Source organism: Phoenix dactylifera, chromosome 6 (genome assembly GCF_009389715.1).
Source record: "Phoenix dactylifera cultivar Barhee BC4 chromosome 6, palm_55x_up_171113_PBpolish2nd_filt_p, whole genome shotgun sequence".
NCBI classification, from domain to species: domain Eukaryota; kingdom Viridiplantae; phylum Streptophyta; class Magnoliopsida; order Arecales; family Arecaceae; genus Phoenix; species Phoenix dactylifera.
Window position 1 is genome coordinate 13,064,070 of NC_052397.1, and position 24,811 is coordinate 13,088,880.

At 39.2% G+C, this 24,811-nt stretch overlaps 1 protein-coding gene across 1 annotated transcript; it reads left to right on the forward strand.

Moving 5' to 3' along the window:
* The first annotated feature begins 6,383 nt into the window (after window positions 1-6,383).
* On the forward strand, window positions 6,384-16,322 carry LOC120111075 (formin-like protein 8). The gene is made up of 4 exons (XM_039127461.1): window positions 6,384-7,868; window positions 7,971-8,170; window positions 14,407-14,648; window positions 15,067-16,322. The coding sequence occupies exons 1-4, from the start codon at window positions 6,559-6,561 to the stop codon at window positions 15,850-15,852; spliced, it is 2,538 nt and encodes an 845-aa protein (XP_038983389.1). The 5' UTR covers window positions 6,384-6,558; the 3' UTR covers window positions 15,853-16,322.
* The last annotated feature ends 8,489 nt before the right edge of the window (window positions 16,323-24,811 follow it).

The following is a 24,811-nucleotide window of genomic DNA, read 5'->3' on the forward strand; positions in this document are numbered from 1 at the left end:
CATGCAAGTATAAAGCTCTCAGGCTGAGTGCTAATTCTTATTAGCAGACAAAGTCATCGAAAAGTTGGAATCCGCTTATATTGTGAAGGTAATGAGAGTTGCCTAGAAGCCAAAGATCTGAGGGCATATAAATGGCTCCATTCATGCCTTTGGAGAGGCATAATTCAAGTTATACATGGGAGGTGCATCAGTACTTGCTTTGAAGCTGACTTTTGGGTGCTACAGGTTGCATGCTTCGAGTTGGAGTCGGAGCTAGTTTGGTCATTCTGATGTTCAAAACTAAGCTTGGAGTTTTAGTACATGAAAGGAAGTGGTGTTTTGAGTCGAATTAAGAAACATTTTTAGTGGATTTTAGTTGAATCGATAGTCCTAAGCAATATAGGTTTGGTGTTCAAGTGTTCAGCATGTATTACAGGTAGTCTAGGAGCTAATTAGTAGCTTCATATATGAGAGAAACCATACCTCTGAATAATTATCTAATTTGTAAATAAGTTTTCTGCTTTATTGTATATTCCGTGAAACTTGTGGGTGCCCTTACCATTACCATACAGTTGGCCTCACTTAATGGTGCCTCATGTTGTGACTACTTGCTTGTTCCATTAAGTTGAATGTGCATTCGAAGCATACATGTGAACTGCATTCCGATGACCGATGATAATCTGCAGCCACAAATTGCAATTCAAGGCACAGAAGCATGGCAAGAGAGTATTACAACACTTTCAAATGGGAATACATGCACGCAAGGCAAAAGTTGATGCAGTAGATGGGTGAAAGGAAGTTAGAATAGGTTTCATGGCACCATGTAGAGTGAATGGAACAGAAAACCAGATCCAATAGTAGATGAAGAATGAGGTCGCATTGGTGTGGGGAAGGAACAGAAAGGAACCTTCCTCCATAGCTCCTAAAACAAAAAGAACAAAGTTGGTGAAACTGAGAGCCAAGGAGAAATGTCATATATTCAGCAACTGCAGCCATTAAAAAGAAGTTCAAGAAGAGAATAGTTGAATCTGAGAATAGTTGAAGGGAAAACAGGGTGGCCCTCTAAAATATGTGCACATTTTTTGCACGCAAACAGGAGCACAACTAGAATATAGCCAGGAAGCTGCAATCTCAGAGAAAAATGAATGAAAGAGTGCAAGAGGGCAATAAAGGATGAGTTGAAGAGGAAATTCAGCTTAAGGAAAATAATTAGCTGATTTTGGGTGAAAGTGTGAAACTACACTGATATACATCAATTGGTTGGTGGCAGAGTTGTGCAAGTAACTATAGCTTTTTGTTCTTTTAAGAACCTGATGAAATACCAAGTGACTTGTTTACTTGAGAAATAGAGTTATATCTCATCCTAATTGAATTCCAACTGTGATGTGCTGATGGTTAATTGAATTCCAACTCTGAGCCTTCTTAATGACTCTAGACCCTGATAATAACCTCATTTATAAGGTTGGACAAATTCTATTTTAAGTTACTTGCATAAAGTAAAACTGCATTTATCTTTTTTACATCTCAGTTTAGACTTGCCCTCTCTGAGAGTGTCTAATTTGGTACATTGAGTGCAAGAACTGGATGTGATAGGAGAAATTAGGTTCCCCATTTTTTTGATAGGCTTATCTTGCTGGTCGATAAGCTGCAGGTTTAAAACAACCTCAGCATTCAATCCAGTACAATTTAAGTCTAGGATTTATTCTCTCAAAAATTTGACTCTAGGGTTTATAATCCGAGTCCTCCAAGTTGAGTACAGATGGCCAATTTAAACCAGGCTGTCTGCCTTTCATTTTCTGATCATAGTTTAGTAAAGGTTATGTTACAGCATTGATTATTTAACATAACATTGCTGCTATGGAAGAGAATTTGAGGCATAATTTATGGCAAACACAATGATACTGAAGGATTTTATAGAGACACCCTACAATGTTGAGATAAGGCTTGTGGTTGTCTAATTGTAGTTTTAGTTTCCTTTCTTTCATCCTTTTTCTTTGCCAGTTTGAGAGGGGCATCTAATTGTACATTTTACAAGATTTTATATATCACATCAATATGCACATTCTGCACAATAATCATTTTCTCCTGGTGCTTCAAGCTGGTTAGGCAGCCATTCAATCAACCCCCCCTGAATTTATGAGCAATCATGGGTTCCATTATAGTGCTTACTTTTTGATATTAAATTGTAAAACTAAGACAAAAGTCTATGTCAAGTGGTTGAACCCATCTCCATATTGCTAGCTCAGCTCCATATCTATGAAATGCAGGACTTTGTGAAGCTTATAACGAGCTTTCACTTTGTCAAAGGAGGAAGAACAGCTGATACCCTTTGGAAGCAGTTTCTAATCATGTAGGAATCCCCATGCTTGCAAATTTGTTGTAGATGCAGCTATTGGATCAGTTTTAGAGAATTCCACCATTGACATGTATTTGATCTACACATTCTTTTAATTACAGTGTTTTGACAATCCAAGAATATAGTTTTGTTTCTCTTTTCTTTTGTGTTTCTTTCTTTCTTTTTTATTTTGCCAAGTCATGACATTGAGTTGACCATTACCAAAGAAAATGTGTGAGAGAAATGAGACTGTGGAGAGTTTAAAATGAAGTGACAGAGAGTAAAATAAAAGTGTAAGATCTGATGCCTCGTAGCCTTACCAATTGGGTCTCTAGGTTCATGGAGCAATGATAAGTAACATCAGTAGCTGAAAAGCCAACACAGGGGAGGATCAAAGCCCCTTCCTTGGAGGAGCCTTTTAAGGGTGCAATGATGTTGGCGTTGGTGGGGGACAAAGTATAGCCGAAAATGCTGCAAAAGGGATAAATGGGTCTGGTGGCATTTACTTTGCAACCTTGAGTTTATTCTCGCTCACTTCTTGGTGGAGCCCCTGAACCTGCTTTGCAACCTACCAGGTGGAGCCTGCTGGCAAAGTCGATCTGATGCAATACTAAATTAACAAGCGATTTTTGAAATAGAGGTCTAGGCCCGAATTATAACCACCCATGATCTTATCCAAAAAGACTTGCTGGAAGACATTTTTTTCAGTTCTTTAGTCCCATATAAATATTCAAGATCTCTCGGGCAAATAACTCATGTAGGACTAAACACATGCCCATACAGGGTCCTCACATACTTCTCCTATTTAAGGGTCCAAATATATTTAAATCTAATCATAAGCACCGCAATCGATCCGTAGTCAACCTCAATGAATCTGTGATTTAGTATCTCCTAGTCTACATTGGTTATCGGTAGAGTTCACTCTGATACTATTTGTAACAACACAACAAGATCCACAAAAAAAAACTAGACGGAAGGTATTTTTTGGGTTCTCTAGTCTTGTATAAGTATTCAAGATTTCTTCGACGAATAATCTATGTGGGACTAAATATACGCACTCACAAATCCTCACTAAACTCATGTTGAACCAAACATATGCCCGCATGGTCCTCACACAAATACTAAAGAAATAACTAACATTAAATTATTAGGTGATTATTGTCCGTAAGCAAGTAAGTATGACATCATTATGGAAAGCACCATGCTCAACCGACGGATCGAGATTCTAACTATTTAAGCCTTGGCAATGCTAAATTAACAAACAATTCTTACAAATACCAGTGTTTAGCCTGTTCAAAATTTCTCTTTGTAAGGGGCCCCGTCATCCAAGCACTCGATCCTTCAACTTAAGTATAATTACTTGGGAACCCTACTTTTCTTGTGGCTTGCTTGTGTCACTCGACTCATCATTTGCAAAACCCTAGTTTAACGAGCTCTGGTTCAGTCTATCAGGCATCATGGGTACGAGTAGCAGGTGTGGTTAATTAGAGCTTCTTCTAGTCCCAAAAAGATTAAAAAAAACAGAGCTTGGTTCACTCTAAAGTATCGACAACCCCAGCTATGATACTAACCATTACCTTGGACCATGCTCAAAACCTTAGACATGACACACGAGTGCCAAACACCAATTATTGGTGCGAGTGCCCCAACTGTTCAAATTGCAAAAAACCGCTCCATCATGATGAGGAATGGAGTAGCCTTTCAGATCAAGCATGTATTTAGAGAGGCCAACATGATTGCTGACTGGATGACTGCTTACATAACTAACCATTTAGGATATATCTTATGGTTAGGAGAGGGAGAGCTGCCTCGGGCACTCCGCAAGTTTGTATTTTTTGGTGAATCCCCCGCTCCATCTGGAACCAAATGAGATAGAATCCGGACTTCGTGGCTGAAAGAAGCCGACAAGATGCATAGGTCCATAGCCCATTCCACACGGATAACGACCGAACTCGACCTTCTAGCGCGACAAAATGCCATGCCTACGGCATTCTGGGGACATTTTAAAAAAAAAAAATGGGAAAAGAAAAGGTCCACACCACCGACACCTCTACATGGTTTCTTCTCCACGCCTTGGAAGCTAGTTTTCTTTAACGTCACAAAGACGTGACTTTAGTATCAACATTATTATAAGCTCATGTGTGATTTCTGTTTCCGACTAAGGGAGAGAGAGTGACCCCACATCTCAAGAAATCTCCCATACATGGAAAGGGATTATACCCCATATCGTATGCAATTATAACCACTCATCCCTATAAGAACAAGATTGGCGGCATGCATGCTGGATCGGTATAAAACATAATTTCTTTTTTTTTGGTACAATAGCAGCTCACATATGTCAAATATGGATGCAACCAATAGAATTAGATACCGCCATGCAATCGACCCTGATGAAGTATTTAGCATAGTGGGCTGTGAATGAAGCCACTCAATCAGTCACATTATTCACCTCTTTATAGACATGTGTGGCTCGCAAAAGTTTATACTCAACTAAGAACCTACGAATATCGTGCGGTAGGGGTATAATTGATCGCTATCCTCATCCAATCAGTCGGCCTCTGACATCCTTGTCCGCTTGCCACCTTTAACGTGGTCCGAAGAGCACGAGAACGAAAGGTGGCAGCGACACTCATCGGCGGAGTGGCAAAGTAGCGAGTTTGGTATGTTACGAGCTCCGCTTTCTTCTACTTTTCACGTGATGGAGAGGGGAAAGAAAGGAGATGCTTGACGTGCGAAATTAATAAATGTATAGGGCTTGTAAAAGAGCGTGGAAAGAAATGCCTTGCTACTGTGCTACGGGACCCAAAAATAGACGTTTGGAGCGGAGGAGCTTGGCGTAGCTCACCTCCGAGCATCATACATTTGATCATCTCAGTGTTTCATATACTGACCGTACGATCCATGATGTTCATATGAATGTGGGGTTGTGATTTTTAGGGACAGAGAATCAATTAGTGGAGGTTATGCATGGAAGCTTCTGACCAAATTAATGAAATGGAGGCATATCGAGCAAGTAAGGTTAAAGGTCACTTTATCTTTGTTTATTGCCCACTGGAATGAGCCAATTTGTTTGTGCAATATTTGTGCTTGGTCTCAGGATGGGTTTTCTCAAACTAATTTGTTCGGACTCAAACCATTTTATTGAGTTTGAGCTTAGCGCTTGAAATGCTTGCTAGGTAGTTGAAATCTGAGTAGTAATTAGTTGACTTACATCATTAACTGGCTTATTTAGTATTTGATTCGCCTAGTTTGATCATTTATAATAGCTGAAACTCAAATTTTATTTTCCTTAAGGTACATTAATCATACATGATCCAAGTAGTGACTAGATGATTTCATAGGAAATGTCAATTTATACTGCCAACATGTGTCATTTAAATTTAGAAAAGAAACCTTAATTAGGTGCTCTTATATTAAAATTTATAGAGTTTTCACTTTGAAACATAAAAATTGATGATATAGATATTATGATGATCTGATCGTACTATCAGGTAACATCCAAATCTCACTCTTTGCTCTAGCAACTTAATTGTACTTTGATTGTAACGACACTCTGCTTAGGTTTTGGCTAAGATTTTTATCTTAACTAATATTTGTACCAGTATCATACACCTCTCTATATACTAAATAAATCTTGGTCACTAAAATTTGGGCCAGTGTAGATTTAGAAATCCCATAATATTGAGTAATATTAAATCAACATATTAACTAGTATTTTAATTGTTTTATCTTTTATATGAAATATGGATTTGCAGTAGAATCTTGATCCTGACATAATTTTCATTCTCTCCGAGATGGTAATGATCTTAATGTTTTTTGAAAAAAAGGTTGTATATTTTTGGTAAACAAAAAAAAATCTCAGTTCCAAGAACCACACTCTGAGGCACCTCTGTTCATGTTCTGTACTCTGGGTCATACAGCTAATCTTCAATCTGGTAATGAGTATGGCGATAGGAGGGAATGACAGAAAAGTTGAACCAAAGATCTTAAAAGATTAAAAAAATGGATTCCCTGCCACGTGTCCTCTCGTTGGACCAAGCACTCTGCACTCCGACCGACGGCACCGAATTTACGGACCAAATGGCGGCATTCTCTGACGTCACATCCCCCCGCCGGTGAAAACCAATTTTGCCGACCAGGGAAGTTTCCACTCCCTGTCTCTCCTTCTCTGACTTCCACCCATGTCTCCACCCCGACACCCCCAGTTCTCTCTCTAACCTCTCTCCCAACCGAATCCCAAAGCCATGAGGCCAAGCCCTCTGATCCCGTTCTTGGCCTCACTCTCCCTCCTCTTCTCCACCGTTCATTCATCATCCAACGGTCGGGGAAGCCGCAGGGTCCTCCACGAGCCCCTCTTCCCCATCCAGTGGACGCCTCCCCCTCCCCCTCTCGACTTCTCGGACCCTCCCCCGGCCCCCGCCGGCCCCTTCTTCCCCGACTCCCCCTTCGCCGGCCAAACCCCGACTGCTGCCAATGTCTCCACCCCATCCCCACCCTCCATTACCCACTCCACCGCCACCAAAAACATCGCCATCGGCATCTCCGTCTCCGTCGCCGCGTTGGCGATTCTCTTCTTCTCAGGCTTCCTCCTCTACCGCCGCCGAATCAGACGCCCGCGGGATTCCGCCAAGCTAATCACTGGAGAAGATGGCAGTGCCCGCCGGCTCAGAAACCCGGGCCGTCCAGCCGCCACCGCTGCTGCGTCGGAGTTTTTGTACCTCGGGACGATGGAGCCGGCGAGCGGGCGGGCGAGCGGCGAGCTCAATGGCTCGCCTTATCGGAAGCTGAGCTCGGAGCGGGTGGTGGAGGTGCACCACCCGAGCCCCGAGCTGCAGCCGCTGCCGCCGCTCGCCGGACCGCCGTCGCGGCGGGGGGTGGTTCATCCGCCGGCGGGGTCCTCAGACGATGAGACGTTCTACACGCCGCACAGGTCGGTGGCGTCGATGACTAGTGAGAGTCCGAGCTCTCCGGTGTCGCGGCGCAGCCTCCCGAGCATGGGAAGCGGCGGGAAAGAGGTGCTCGTGCTGACGGTGGACTCGGCTCCTCCCCGGTCCCGGAGAACTTCGCCAAGAAGGAAGCTTTCTGGCGGTTCGGCATCCGAAGTCAAACAAATGATACCTCCAAGTACCCGACAACCTCCACCGCCACCTCCTCCTCCTCCACCACCGCCGCCGCCGCCGCCGCCGCCCCCTCCTCCGAAAACAGAAAAGATTGTCGGAGTACGGCCACCTCAGCCGCCACCGCCACCTTCGCATGCTGTGGGGAGAATTAAACCGTCTTCAGAGGCTCCTGCTGCGCCACTCCCAGCTGAACTATCTCAGAGGCGTCGGTTATTGAAGCCTCTTCCGCCCGAAGGTGCTCGGATTAACATCCCAGTTCCTGTTTCCAAATTTAGCAACGGAGATGGCTGTTCTTCGTCACAACCAGCTGATCGAACAGGGGACGATATGGAGGGTGATACGAAGCCAAGGTTGAAGCCTCTGCATTGGGACAGAGTTAGGGCGACTTCGGATCGGCCCATGGTCTGGGACCAATTGAAATCCAGCACATTCCAGTAAAGACTATAACTTTCCCCTGAAAATGCCACTTTTATGTTCTTTTCTTGTTTGTATCTAACGAAGCTCCATGGTCTCTGTTCTGTCTGTGTTTTCGGCAGATTGAATGAGGATATGTTTGAGACCCTCTTTGTAAATAATGCTACTACTCCAACTCCCAAAGACAATAACAGAAGGCCAGTTCTTCCGCTCCTCAAGCAGGAGCACAGAGTGTTAGACCCAAAGAAGTCGCAGAACATAGCAATACTTCTGAGGGCATTGAACGTGACACGAGAGGAGGTATCTGAAGCGCTTTTAGATGGTGAGGACTCTGATTCTCTGTCCTGTTCTTCTACCGCTATTCTTTGCTTCTCAGATCATATCATGTTCTTCATAAAAATGAAATAGGCTAGAAGCGTTTTATATCTAATCTTCCATGTTGATTGGCAATTGTTTTCTCTTCTTCACTGATGAATGGAGGTAAGTTGGCCGATGTCCTTTATTTAGGAATTGTATCTCATGGTCACTGTCTTTTGGGAGGAAGTTATTTTCATATCAAAGTGACTTGGAATATATTTGTTTGTGATATAGTTCCTTTGGCATAGAAATATCATTTTTAGTACATTCAATCTAGGGCTAGCAGTTTGCTATTGAAGAAGATTTCTAACACATAAAGTTGGGCAGAATTCAGTAACAGTTACAAACCATGAAGGTCTAGGACAGCATTGGAGTTAAAAAAAGTTAGTCATTTGTTTCTTTTAATAGGATTAGGCAATTGGTCCGAACAAGAAGTTTCTGTTAATTCAATTGCTCCATAGGAAGAGAATGCAAAAAAGAACTTATTCTCCAAATCTACAATCGACGAATGGATGAAGCCAAAAGCTGCTTTTGATTTCAACCTAAATTTCTAGATGTTAGTGTTTAAAGTTTAATAAACCACTTCAAAGTTCAAACCTTTTTCATATCACGTATTTTCATTTGTGTCATATCATCAGTTCGCTTTTCCCTAAAGATACTACAGCTTATCCCACAGTTTAAGAGTCTCTGGCCAGGTAAACAAGTCAACTTCTTTCATAGCGGTTTAAGGCTATAACTGATAGCTTTACAAATACTTCTTGACCAGCTTTAAAATTGTCTTTACAATGAGTAGTTTGGTGCCGATGTTAGTTCGTAGCGGTTTAAGGCTATAAATGATAGCTTTGCAAATACCTTCTTGACTAGCTTTAAAACTGTCTTTACAATCAGTAGTTTTCTGCCAATGTCAATTATTTTGACAGACTAGCACCAACAGTAAGATTGTTCCGCAGGAACATTTATTATTTTTGTTTACTCTCCGTCAAAGATTCTCCAAATTCCTCCATCAATTTTTCTGAGCTTGGAAAGATATCGGAGTGCAGATGGATTTTTTTTTTTTTGAATTTTACCCATAAAGGTTTTGTATATAATTAAGCTACACTTAAGAAGTGCTTATCAGTATAAGGGGCACAATGATCTTTTAGAACAACACTGAGACCTCGTAAAATTCAGAAATCCTATTAAAGAAACTTTTAATCATCAGCCAGAAGCACCTTTCATGCTCTCATATAGCATGACATCTCCTTTTAGCGAATCTGGAATACAATATCCTGTAGTTTTGTGATAGATCCGCAGCATAGTCCAGGTCAAAAGGAACCGATACAACCTTTAAATAATTTAATCATATAACAATAGAGATGTAAAAATTCAATGATATTCCTATCAAAAAGGGAATAAATTCATTCATTTAATTCTTTGAGCTGCTTATTATGTTTAGTTGGTTGCAACTTACTGTAATTTTCTAGGATAGGAAACACAATGTCAAAATGGGATAGAAACATAAACAGTGAACATGTTATGTTGATGGGTTGATGTTTTCTTTGTATTGGCACTTGCTTGATTAGTGTTAAAGGAGCGCCCTTGTCCTTGGGTTGGAGTCCATACCAATCCAATTAACTTATGAAGACATTATGAGCTGCTATGAAAAAGGAAATAAGCTAGACAAAAAACTTGCATTAAGTTCTAAGGGTTGTCTTTTGTCTTCCTACTCTCATTTTCTCTCCAAGATAAGTATTTTGAGTGAGAATAAAAGGTCATTAAATCATCTCTTTTAACAGGAAGAGCATGGCCACTAGTTCGAATTATATGCTAATAGTTCAAACAATGGATTTTTTTTTTTTTAAGAGATCAAAATGGTCCAAGATATGATTTTAATCTTTCAGACTCTTGAATGCATGGAGTCATGAGACATACATATCCATTAACCTTTAATGCATAAAGGTACTCTGGACCAAGATTTAGTACTCATGCTGATTGTGGGCTAGTATCAGTGTCATGCTATGCCAGTCATATGGCTGATAATATAGTAGGGGTTTATACCAACGCATACCATCCCAAGCAAATGCATGCCAAATTGGCACTGACTGGTACAGATGGATATGCACAATACAACGGCGCATATCTCTCTATTTTGCCCATAACTCTATGGAATTTCTATGCAATTATATGGTATCTACCAATACAGTAATTTCCGCTCACTGACAGACCAATACAGACTGGTATCCAGAATACATAGGTGCATACTTTTGTATTGTGCTTATTCCTGACCAATATAGTACATACCATATAATATGGTCCAGTAAAAAACAATGTTAAATATTTGGTCTGAAGTAAGCAACATACTTGGTACATAGCCTAAGATGTGAATGGTTCAAATCATTTCATTCAGGCACTTTCTCTGTGCATATTGTACAATACAGTCCAATTTATTTGCTATTTCAAACATTGCCATTTTTGTTCTATGACTAAATCATTTTTTGGGCACTCAGGGTGCATACCTTTTAGGAATCATAGCATTCCTTTTGAACAATTCCACCTTCTTTTTGACTCTTGTCTAGACTCTATATCATCAAGATGATTTTATCATGAAAAGCAATACAATTGGATATTTTTATATTGCATTAACATTGACACAATCTTTGATCCGCCATAAGTGTGAAAGCGGAAGGGGGCATAGAGATGTTGTATTTCTCAATATATTATAAATTTACATAATTGTTTAACCATGCATTGAAAAATCAATGTCTTAAGGATATACACCTTCAGAAGATGGTGATCTATGAAATCAAGCATGAGCCAAGGTTTGAAGTTTTGACTGCAATCTAGTTGAAACTAACTATAGTGTTTTTTCAACCACATTTTGTAAACTAACCAGAACTTGCTATGGATGTTATGTTTGTTCATTATATTGGTATATGGTGACATTATGAGTCGCTCATTTTTAAGCATATTTGGATAATAAATTTATCCTCTGAGAAGTATTTCTTAAAATTTAAGGTTTTTATCTCAACCAATATCTCAGCCAAAATATTGGCTCGTATCAATATCGAACAGCTACTAATACAAAATCTACAAAATATTGATATATATCATTTTGGTTGCTATAGACCAATAGATCTTAAAATATTGGCTATTACAATATCAATAAATCCGCCGATACTTGTAATCTCCATTAGATCATTTTAGGAGTTTCTTTCTTGTTCCAATTCACCTTTGACCAAAGAGGCATGGATCAGGTAAGGAATGTAGACTCAGCAATCTCCAGCATAAGGCATAGAGGTTCTTGCAAAGAGGCCAATGAGATAGGCCTTCACTTCCTCATGAGGTCCACAGAAGTGGAGCCCAGATCAGTTATTGGAAGGGCAACTTTTGATGAGGAGCACATCTCCTTCATTACCTCTTTTCTATGTCATAACTGGTGTGCCTCTCCATGGTGCCTATCATCAAAACTGGTTTCTGCCCTGCCTTCAATGCTATCTTTTCCAAATGGGGTCTTTAATCTTGCCCATGATTGAAAAGGCAATTGTATAATGGTATGTACTATGGTATATACTATGTCAAATTGTCCCATCTTAGCAAAACATGAGCAGATAATGGGTGCACCGTATTATATATTGTATTAAATCATAAACCTTACAAACTTATATATCGTATTTCAAACCAAGGTTTACTGTTTCAGTATCAAATCCCGTACTGGTACTATGCTAGTATAGTGTTGGCATGCCCATTATGGGGGTTGGTTGAGGGCATTACCAAAACTCACTGCGCCCCCATATTGAGTCTCAGTTCGGCATTGGTATGGTTCGGTACATCCAGTACAGAATGATATGTACCGGTACTATGAACCTTCTTTCAAAGCTTGATCTCGTTAAATGGCATCTTGAATGTGAACAATGGTTACATTTGCACTTGCCCACATATAAAGGATTAGTTAGATTTCATTAGTCTTGATGGTGGTGCACTTAGCAAAAGGCATAGAGGTTTCTGCAAAAGGTGCATGAGATAGGCCTTTGTTGCCTCAAGGTGGGCAGCAAAAGTGGAGTCCTGGAAGCAAAGTATGCTCATGTATTCCGCCATCTCCCAGGCAAGTTGCTAGAAGGACACCTTTTGAACAAGGAACATATCTTCTTCATTGCCTCTATCCTACATCAGAATTGGTGGCGCTCCTTTATGGTGCCCATCATCAAAGCTGATTTCACTGGCTTTCAGTGCAATCTATTCCATATCGGGTCTTTAATCTTGTTTAAGATTTAAAAAACCAAATGTATAATGATATCTATTGTCTTGTATACCATGTCATACTATTCCATCACAGCAAACCATTAGTAGATAATGGGTGTACCCTGTTACATATTGTATGGATACATAAACCTTACACATTCATATAGTTTTGAACCTTGATCCCATAAAATGCCATCCTAGATGAGAATTGTGGTTTTTTACATATATATATATAGAGAGAGAGAGAGAGAGAGGCAAAGATAGGAAGAATGTTTTGAGAAAATAAAATGAAATCTAGTAAGGCATTTTTATTTGTAAAATGATCATTAATTATGATTTTTTTTCCAAATCATAAGATATTAAAATGCTGTATATGTGGAAGCAAATGCACCCACACATATGGTCCATTGATTGTGCCGCATTGCTTATATGCGGTTAATATATACGGTCATACTGCATATAGGATGAAAAGGGAGCCCACTAAGCTTCAAGCAATAGTATGTGTAGTCTATTTAGCACTGTAGGGCCAGATGCAACCAAAAACTCTCATATGGGCCCATGTGGACGAAGTGGCTTCAAGTTGATAGTTAGATGGGCCGGTTATGGACATTCATTATATAGTCATGTTAATTATCTTATAACTATTCCTATTAGATATTAAAGGCTAAATAGTAATCAGAATTATTAGTTAATATTATTATTTATTCAAAACATATTGTTGACATTATTGTTTCTTCTTTTGTGTCTAATATATTTTATTTATTTTAAATAGTTAAAAATAGTAACAGTATATGCTTCCGCATATGCAGCATGCATCGTGCATATGCACTATACAATACCTTGACCGCTAATATATGGCAGTTGCATCTTAAAATAACAGATATACTAATTTCTTATAGTTCGATTTTTGCTGAGATCCTAGGCTTATCATGCTTATTTTAATTTTTTCCTAATCTAATATCCGCCTTGATAAAATGATATTTCTTTCCATCTTAATACTGGTCACCAATGAGATCAATATAAGAACCAAGAGAAAGGTAGCTTTTTCTAGATACGAGGGACTTGTTTGGGTCACAAGGCTTATGCTAAAGTTTACTAGATCTTAGATTAAAACATATAAGCATGTAAATGAGATTTATCTACTTGTGATTTATTTCATACTTCTTTAGTTATAAGTTACATGTTAGTATTTGATGAAATCGTAATACATTATCAAGTTCGCATTCATATTTGGTCTTATATTACTACAGAAAGAAAATCCAACATGGTACGTCGTACTGGCCCGAACCGGGCGGTATAGAGAATACCGTACTATATCGGTTCGATACCGGTACTCGGTACGAGTGGCATACCAACACTCAATACGCCAAAAAAATTTCGTACCATACCATACTGACACTATACTAGTGTGGCACCGATACAGCCGAGACAGCAAAGCTTGAAAGCCAATTGGAATCCATTGAAATGTCGTCGTGAAGGATGCCTTAGAGATTTCTTATCCAGTGGATGACTAAACCCCTAAAGTCCCTTGAAAAACCAACCATCGTAGTTCCCAACAACTATTAGCATAGTTTCTTGGTTCCTCATTCCTAAGGGCTTGCCCTTGCAGAGGTCCAGGGTTCAAATTCTAGGAATTACCATGAAAAAAAAAATAGTGGTTTTGAAAAAAAATTCCAGACACTAGCCAGTGGACAATAATGAAATTCAGGAAATTCTTAATCAAGGCTACATTGACAATTATCTAGTATCTATTCTTCATGAAGTTGATTCTCACCATGTAATGATCATCATTAGTATCTATTCTTGTAAAATTTTAAATTTAGACAAGAAGCAATAGACTAGTACCTTTGTAAACAATGTCTGTCATATCTCTATTTGCAAACTGTTTTCTTTCTTACTATGATATTCTGTAATTTTCATTTATAAATCACACAAGAATCTATATATCAGTGGTAGAGTAATTCTGATTGTTACCTCTTACAGGGAATCCTGAATGTTTAGGTGCTGAGCTTTTGGAGACTTTGGTCAAGATGGCTCCCACAAAGGAGGAAGAACTAAAACTCCGAGACTACAATGGTGACATATTAAAACTTGGTTCAGCAGAGCGCTTTCTAAAGGCAGTGTTAGATATACCTTTTGCCTTCAAAAGAGTTGATGCAATGCTATACAGGGCCAATTTTGAGACAGAAGTCAATTACCTAAGGAAATCTTTTGAAACTCTGGAGGTAAAAAAAAATCCTGAATGCTATGCCATTCTTCCCCACTAGAGCTTGTCTACAAGTTAACATTCGAGGTTGGAACGTAGTAGGCAATATGACATAAAACCTCTTCCAATTAACTGTCCACATGTATAGACTTGTTATCAACACTCATAACCTCTAATTAAAACTAGTAGATGGTGCATCTTATGCCTTAATATATTAGCGATATGAACTACATCATATAGGACAGCTTGAATCATGACCTTAAAAAAAAAAAAAATCTAATCATATTGCAACAACATCAGAAGGTCAGAGCTTTTCTGAATATAAATTTGTACACTTACAATTATAATCTTATTAGCTTTCTTCACAAAAGAAAAAGAAGAAGAAAATATAGTACTCTATGCTTCAGACAACTAATATTTTCTCAAACATGCTTCAGGCAGCCTGTGAAGATCTAAGAAGCAGTAGGCTATTCTTAAAGCTCCTGGAAGCTGTTTTGAGGACCGGAAACCGGATGAATGTGGGCACCAACCGAGGTGACGCAACAGCCTTTAAGCTTGATACTCTTCTAAAGCTTGCAGATGTGAAAGGGACAGATGGGAAGACAACACTGCTCCATTTTGTTGTCCAAGAGATCATCCGAACAGAAGGATCAGGTTCTGAACCAACAGGAGAAAATCCTCCTAACAGTGCCAGGGAGGAGCAATTCAAGAAACAAGGCTTGAAAGTGGTTGCTGGGCTGAGCTATGAGCTTGGGAATGTTAAGAGAGCAGCTGGGATGGACTCGGATGTCCTGAGCAGTTACGTCTCGAAGCTAGAAACGGGGCTTGAGAAGATGAGGTCAGTCTTGCAGCTCGAGCGGTCATGCACCCAAGGTAAGAAGTTTTTCGAGACAATGAAGGTGTTTCTTAAGGAAGCAGAAGAGGAAATTGAACGGGTTAAGGATGAGGAGCAGCGGGCGTTAGGCCTAGTAAAAGAGATTACTGAGTACTTCCATGGGGATGCGGCAAAGGAGGAAGCCCACCCTCTCAGGATCTTCATGGTGGTGAGAGACTTCCTCTCAGTACTAGATAACGTCTGCAAGGAAGTGGGAAGAATGCATGAGAGGACAGCGATGGGGTCTGCTAGATCATTCCGCATCTCTGCAAATGCCTCTCTGCCGGTTCTCCATAGGTATGAAGCCCGGCGAGATGGAAGTTCAGATGATGATAGTTCATCATCATAGAACAAATGAGGAATATAACTAAACCACACAAAATTTATGCGAGGTGAATCTAATCAGCAGGAAGGTGGTTGCATGCCTGTACAAAAGGAAAAACAAATCAAGTTTTTGAAATTGTCAGGTTCATATCTGTACAAAAGGAAAATAATAAGCAATTCCACTGTAGTGGAAGGTGATATCATACATTTGTTCATCACATATCTGAGGTATAGCACAAGGGGAGAGTATCAAGGAAACATAAACTTCGCGTGAAGGAGAATAGGAAGCATGAGCAGTCTTCCATGTAAGAGTTATTTACTGATAGTTACATTTTTTTTTTCCCATTTCATGTAATTCTTTTCTACTTGGTGTGTCCTGAAAAGGGAACTAAGAATGAACTGCCTGAGCTTTTTGAATCTGAGAGCTGACAGGTGTGGTGCAGATAGTTTTCTGTAATGCTTTGCATTAAAAGAAGCTAGTACATTTATAGGATCCTAGAGATTTCTTTGGTATTGACCAACAGTTAAGTTTACAGAACAAGACCAAACCATAAATAGTAGAAATGGATCATTATATTTGGTTCATTGGATCTTGAGTGATCTATGTTTGATCCAACTAGATTTCAACTTAGCTTTTCTACATAGTCCCTATCTGCTAATACAGAAATAAAACATTTGGGCACATATACCAATAACCTTATATCTGTCAAGATTATATAGAGGAGGCTTCTACAAACTATAGTCACCTTTATCCATCTACGAATAGAAGCTTTCATGCATCATCCTTCTCTGTTATGTTCTAACAGAGGGTGTGATAAAGGGAAAATAGCTGTTGTACTTCTCGAGAGATGAACCATTGTGATGGGAACAACTGACGAAGCTTCACGTTGCTCTCCCCTAATCATCGATATAGAGTGGACGAGCAAGGCAGGCGGGAAAGACAGTAAAAGAGGATGTAGATAAGTCGCAGGTGAATTAAAGGAAATTTTACGACACCTTTCCTTAAAACCCAATAAGGGTGCTCTAGCAATTAACCATATTAAGGCTAGCCTAATTATAGTTCTATAGAGATGCATGGGATTAATGTCCATCAGACCAAAAGAGGGACTAAGTTGGTATTCAAGGGAAAATGAGGAAACGTCGTATCAAAATCCCTTTGCATGCTCATGCAGCGAAATCCATCTCTATGCAGCTTGAACCGTATCTACCTAGACCTGACCACGATTCTGGAACCGGCGGTTCCATAACCACCTAGACCTGACCATGATTCTGGAACCGCCGGTTCCGGTTATGGAACCGCCGGTTCCGATTCCACAAAAACCTAGAACCTTAACCGTAACCGAAAATAGTCAGTTTGGTTCCAGTTCTAGAACTGCCGGTTTTAGTTCCGGTTCTAGATGGTTCCGGTTTCGGTTCTAAATGATTTCGATTCCGATTTTTCAATATAAATTATAAAATTTTGAAAAAAAAATAGATTGTGTAATTAATTTAGAAAAAAATTATAAATACAAATAGATTGTGTAATTAATACAAAATGATAATTTGTACCTCATTTTATTATTTACTATCAAAGTAAATTTTAATAATACAACTAGATAACATTATAAAAAAATAATAAGTTACATTAAATAAATTTGGAACTAATTTATTTTATTATAAATGAAAAAAAGAGAAAAAATTAGGCTTGAACTTAATTAAAATTAAGCTGCCTACGCATCCTCTTGGGGTTTAGAGGAATCAAAGCCCTCGTAGTTCACTTACCTTCATGGTTGAGCAATTAACCCCCTTACCTCAATGATCAATCACTATCATTGCTGCCGGCTGTAAACGATCCACTAGTTCCAATGTAAATAAGTCTTCACTGTTCTCAAATGTGTTATCTTGTAATCTACATTCTGCCTTTCTCCAATCTTCAACACATGTTTGGGCTTCCAAGTTATTCGGCCTTAAACAAGATCGTCGCTCACCTAAGATTTGACCTCCAGCACTGAATGTTTGCTCAACAACAATTGTTGAGCACGAGCAAGCTAAAATCTCCTTAGCAATTGCTGAGAGGACTGGAAATTGGTTTGAATGCTCCTTCCACTACTTTAATATTGGCAATTGTTGATCTAAAATGCTATCACCAAACTCAAAAGAAGTGGTTAGATAATAATCAAGTTCCACACTAGAACTTGATGAACTCCTCGGGCACTTTTGGCGTTGCAAAATCATTTGCTGTGCAGCGCTAAGATTTGCAACATCTCCAATGCTTCCAATATTACTGGATTGTTGAGAAATGACATTTTACCATATTTTGCATTGTACTCATTATATAAATTAATAATATTATTTTTAACAGTAAAAATAATATTTAAAACATCAATATCTTCTTCAAAAGGACCTAAACAATTATAATATGCAAGCAAATAATCTGTCAAACCATCTAATTTACTATGTGGATCAAAAATAGATGCAACAAATTATTATCTTTCTCAAAAGTTTTAATAGCATCAGCAATATTAACACATTCTAAAACAAGTAAATGAGCAATAGGATAATAAATACCAGATAAATTATTAGTAGCATCATTAAAAACTTTTAAAACGGCCATAATTTTTTTGCAAACATTCCACTGCTGGGGAAATAAAACCACACTAAAAATATTATTTACAATAAAAGTATATAATAATTCTTTGTAAAGAAAAGTTTCATTTAAAATTTCATACGTGGAATTCCAACGATTTGGAACATCTTTAGGAAATTTTTTTGGCCTCATATTATGAAGCCAACAAAAAGAAAACTACTCCTTCATAATTTGTGGACGAAACCATATATACTCTAACGCATTTTTAATTGGCTGAGGATACTGACTACGAGATTTTAAAGCATCTTGAACACATAAATTTAAAACGTGACATGCACATCGTATATGAAAATATTTACCATCAAATGAGGGTTTACAAAGTTTTTCAAGATGAGGAATTGAAGCAGTATTTGATGATGCATTATCATAAGAAATTGAAAATACTTTATAAACTAAATTATACTCATCCAAAACACACTTTATTAGTTTTCAAATATTTTCAGCAGTATGTCTTTCATCAAAACCTCTAAAAGTAATAAGTCTTTTTTGCATTTGCCATTCATCATCGATCCAATGACATGTGATACCCATGTATGAATGGACTTGCCAATGATCACTCCATATATCAGAACACAAAGAAACATTTCCATTAAAAGATGAAAAAAATTCAGATAAATCATGCTTGCCTTTTTTATATAATTTAACTATGGCACGTACGAGTGTAATCCTAGAAATTCGTTGAGCAGCAGGTTGTAAAGCTTCTTGAGTCATAGCAACATATTCGAGATGTTCAGAAAATCTGAATGACAAATGCATTGCTGAAACCATTTTTGCTAATGAATCCCTATATTTTGCATCATTATATTGAAATAATTGAGGAGAAGAACTAGATGCAGTGTACCCGGTCATTTGTGTTTGTGAGCGATCGATGCCTACTTCTGTTGCATGCTTGCTGTTAAGGTGCTTGGTGAGCGATCCATATCTACCATCGAGTTTAAATTTGAATGTATGACTGCAGTAGTTGCAAATTACTTGCCATGAACCATCTGTAAGTTGCACTTTCTTGAAATGCTTGACAAATATGTCGGATTTTGGAGACCTTCCTTTTGATTGTAGATTTGATGGCGGAACTGTAGAATGACTTTCTTGAGTAGCTGCATTTGGATGCGATTCTTGTGAATTTGCCTCATAATTTGGATCAATATCTTCGGAAGATTGAGTTAAATCAAACTCATCAATGGACAGGGGTCGGTAATTTGGATCCCAAAAATTTGGGTTTGGAACATATTTTTCTTTGCCTTTATTTGAGCGGGAGGAAGACATTTTTGATAATTGGATTGGGAAAAATGAAAATATGAGAAGGTTATGGAATGTGTAGAGAATTGGAATAGATTGAATAATTGAGAGAGTGAAAAATTGAGAGAGAGAGATTGAAAGATTGACTGGTGTGGTGAAAAAATTGATTTGGAGAGGTATTTATAATGTTGGGGGTAATTTTCGTTTCCCAAAATGACCCTCAAACTAGCCGTTTTTTAGTTGTTAGGAGGGGTAAAATATTCTTGACCCTTAAAATAGCCGTTGGCCATTTGGAAATTCAACGGTTGGCCATTTGGAAATTCAAATGGTCATCATGACCATTTGAATTTTAAGGGAGATGGCGCCATTTTTTTCATTTCTTTTTTTTTTTTTTTCGGGTTCAAACCGGAACCGAACCGTCGATTCCGGTTCAAGTTACGATTCGGTTCCATCAAACCTGAAACATTAACCGAACCGTATTTCTTAAGGTTCCGGTTCGGTTAAGAACCGTGAGACACGGTTCCGATTTCGGTCCGATTTTTTTCTGGTTCAGTTTTGGTCCGATTTTTCGATTAGAACCGGACGGGGGTCATATCTATATCTATTTCATTTGCCTTACCATATTGTAGGTCTAGTAGGGTTCTTTAGAATAAAATAATTTTGTTATAATGGCCATTTGCTTTGTGGGTCACCGTTTTGTACAGTGGGTCACCGTTGTTTAGCCAAGCACGGCTGGTGCCTGGCATCTGTAGCGTCCTCAACTCCGAGTTACAGTTTGGGTGCCTTCTGCGCTGTATCTAAGCCACATCATAGTGTCCATTGTATGATGGCCATTATTAGCCAATAGAATGGAAAACATTATTACTCGTTATATCATGAAACTATATAGGTCTTAGGTACTTATATAGAACCAAAAAATTCAAATAATATCTTTCAACTAATTTTTTTCGGTGAGATTATGGATTGTTATAAATGATATCAGAGCAGACTCGGCTCATAATCTATATGAACTAGAAAACACTGCAGCACGAATCTATTGAAGCTGACCATAGACCGATCTTAGTATTTATGATTAGATTTATATAAATTTGAACTCTTAGCCTGACGATGACATCAGGACTTAAACGAGGCATCCCATGGTGCTCCTTTAGTTAGTGCTCAGTTGAAGCTCTCTCTACAATGACATTTAGATAGAGCTATGCTCCTAGCTCATTAGCGAGCATAGAGGGTTTCAAGCAATATGTTGCACGGACAACCACTTTAAACTTACAAATTTGCGCTCAAAATGAGCCAAAAGTGTAACAACCCAGGATCTCACCCAAAATGGCTAGCCGAAAGTTATCATTTGGATTCCTTGATCCTGTATAAATACCCAAGATTTACCTAACGAATAACCGATGTGGGTCTAAACACACGCCCGCACAGGTCCTCACATACTCCCTCCATTCAAGCCCTGACGTCCTCGTCAGGCTAAGGGTTCAAATCTATTCAAATCTAATCACAAACACCACGATTGGCCCGTAGTCAGCCCCAATAGATCTATGCTACAGTGTTCCCTAATCCACATAGGTTATGAGCCGGGTCCGCTCCGATATCATTTGTAACAATGCAGGATCTCATCCAAAATGGCTAACCGGAAGTTATTATTTGGGTTCCTTGATCCTGTATAAGTACCCAAGATCTATCCAGCGAATAACCGATGTGGGACTAAACACACGCCCGCACGGGTCCTCACATACTCCCTCCATTCAAGCTCTGACGTCCTTGTCAGGCTAAGGGTTCAAATCTAATCACAAACACTACGATTGGCCCGTGGTCAGCCCCAATGGATCCGTGCTGCAGTGTTCCCTAGTCCACATAGGATATGAACCAGATCCGCTCCGATACCATTTGAAACAGCCCAGGATCTCATCCAACATGGCTAGCCGGAAGTTATTATTTGGGTTCCTTGATCCTGTATAAAGTACCCAAAAAGCAAGCTCAGGCCACAGTTAATATTTTCGCAAATAATTTTAACCATCTTATTTCTCTATACTCTACAACTTGAACTCTCGAAGCCAAAACTTATTCCACCTTAATCCATGCATCACTTAATATACATCCCAGATTGTATCCAAAAATCCAGCCATCACTTCGCATGAAAAGATCTGCCTTTATTAGACACCATTACCTTTATAAATGAGAAGCCATCTTTTAACAAAATGGGAGCATATTCTTCTTGCTTTCATGTTGCAGTTCTGCCTCAATTCTTGGGATCCCATGAAGAACTGAAGCACCTATCTACATATCCAGGCCCTTTCGAAAGGCTTGATCCAAGCTAAGGCAGGCTGCATTACACAGTGGCAAGTACAGTAATGCGAGGCGCAGCACCCACTTCAGCTCAAGTATTGAGGTAAATGAGATGAAGGGCTACATGAACATCAGATGGACACTGGAGTAGTTGATGCGCCATGCGCTTGAGGCATGATAGAGTCAGCAACACCCAGCTTCCAATATTAATTACAAAATTATTAATCATGCTCGGTATCAGCATCTCTGTAAACCGTTCAAACCTGCTGCTTCTTTTTGGGTAACGAAGACCGAGTACACATAACATTGTAGTCACCCCTCAAAGCCAATATCGATGGCAGCATATCAGCGGATGGAGTATATGGAGGAATGGGCTTTGTGATTAGAGACCACCATGGTAGGGTAATTATGGCAAGAGGCCGCAACACTCCGGGCTTGACCGCCATTGAGGTGGAGCTTCGGGCAGCATGAGAGGGTATCTCTTATACGAGGAGGATATTTGGGGCTGATAGGGCATACCTCGAGGGGGACTCCTCGACGGTGATCGATTGGATTCAGAGGGTGGATCGCTATTGGGAAGATCACCCGATGATTCATGAGACCCGCAGACTGGTCAGAGAGATAGACTCATTCCAGATAGCACATTTTACCGGAAGGCGAATAGAGTTACAGACTAAGTTGCCACCTATGTTTCTCTGCACTCCAGAAAGGTCATCGGACTAGCATTGCGGATATACCGCCTTTCTTATATTTGTTACTTTCTTCGGATTTGGCAAGTTGTACTCATTTAAGAGCAATATAAAATGCCGCTTTTTAGGGATGCAAATGCGTCGGATCGGATCGGATCCTGAGTGATTCCGATCCGACCCGATTTTTTGTTCGGATCCTAATTTTGGACCCAGATCCGATCTGGTTGAAGATCGGGTCGGGTCGGATCAGATGCAGGTCGGATCCGGATCCGAGACGGATCGGATCCGGATCCATTTTTTTTTCCACTTTTGAAAAAAAATTTGAATAAATCTAATTTGATCATATCATAATTATGAGGTGCTGGGTGACTCATGACTTGAAAGATTTGTAATCGACCTCCAGTCAGAACAGATGACCCATGACGTACTAATTAAGTCGGTCTGCAAGCCAAATTTCATATCACACTATTTTTTATCTGTATGACTGATTGGACGGAACTTGGTGTCTCCCAGCTACCCTCCCACGAGGGCAAAAAAAATCCCAGACCTTCTTCCAAAATCCAATTCCGTTGCAGAAAACTAGGCACACGACCCATATTCAATTCAGCGTTCCCTCACTTTCTCCCTTCAAAAGTTAAAAGAAACAAAAACTAAAAAATAGAAGGAAAAAAAAAACCAGCTACCCAGACACCAAAAGTATCAACAGTGTAATAGATCGAGTGAGAAACTGAGAATCCTGACGAGCCGAGGTTCCTTTGGATTCTGTGAACCTATGCCTGTTGCTATCCTTTCAGGCTTCAACCCAACTCCTTTTAGATTTTTTCCTCTCTCTCTCTCTCTCTCTCTCTCTCTCTCTCTCTCTCTCTCTCTCCGGATCCATTCGGATCGGATCAGATCCATTCGATAAACCTAAATTCGATCCAGAAAATAATTCGGATCTAATTTTTGAATCCGACCCAAACCCACGGGTCCTAAAATTCGGATCGGATCGGATCTACGCGGGTCGCGTCGGATCGGGTCGGATCTACACGGGTCGCGTCGGATCGGGTCACGAATCGACCCGACCCATTTGCAACCTTACCGTTTTTACCAAAAAAAAAAGAAAGAAAAAAAAAAGCCGAGTACACATAACATTGTAGCAACAAATATTACATGTATAGTCTTCCAGCGGAAAGGCTTGAAAATCATCAGTTGGTAAAGAGAGAAATGTCTGTTTTTTATTCTAAATTTTGGCACGAAAAATTTAGAATAAGCGAGAATAGTATTAGGAAAAATGACCTCTTGAGAAGTTCTCGTATTGTACCTTTTTATAGAACTCTGCAATTAAATATGCTTGGGCAAGAGTAGTACTAAGATGGATGACCTTCTAAAAAGTACTCGTGTTGCACCTTTTTATAGCAGGCTTTGCCTCCCTCTTCAAAAAAAAAAAAAAAAAAAACACAAAAAAGTAACATAACAAAAAAACACAAAAAAGTAACATCTGCACCACCAATTTCTTCTCCTACGGATACTATTGCATGACTAAATCCATTCAGGAGATTACGTTACTCACCGCTTCAGCAGTTGCCGATAAAATAAAATCATCGAAACACATAAGGTGCTTCGCACCATTAGGGGCAATGGTGATAAGCAGCATAAACAAAGTGAAATAATACAGTAACGCTATGCTTGGAGGTTCTTAATTTCTTATGGACGATTCTGTTTAATTTACTCGATTCAAAAAATTTAGATTTTGAAAGCTGATTTTTTTTTTCAATATAAGTTGTTTGGTTGTTAAAGTAAGAAAGATCTGAATAAGAAGATCGAGAAAGAGATGGAGAAATCATTAGGTGGAATTTTTCAGTTCCCTGATATCAGGCATTTTTGTATATTTTTGAGGAAAGGGACGTTTGGATTTTCACCTCACAACCTAATATGGATTTCTAAAATCATTATGTTAATTTCTAAAAACATATAGAATCACATAACATCATGACCTGAAGTACTTCTGTGCAAACCCTTAGAGGTACAATAGTCAAGCTTCGGGACGCAGCGAGAGCACCATTCCACGAAATTCATGCAGAGTCACGCAACCCCCATCAGATCCAAAATTATGTTGAATCAAAACAAGTTCTTTCACGTTTATATAATGTTTTGTAGAACCA

Coding starts and splice junctions, on each gene's coding strand:
- LOC120111075 (XM_039127461.1), top strand. CDS start 6,559: ATGAGGCCAAGCCCTCTGATCCCGTTCTTGGCCTCACTCTCCCTCCTC. Junction 7,869..7,970: donor TTGAAATCCAGCACATTCCA/GTAAAGACTATA, acceptor TGTTTTCGGCAG/ATTGAATGAGGATATGTTTG. Junction 14,649..15,066: donor AATCTTTTGAAACTCTGGAG/GTAAAAAAAAAT, acceptor AACATGCTTCAG/GCAGCCTGTGAAGATCTAAG.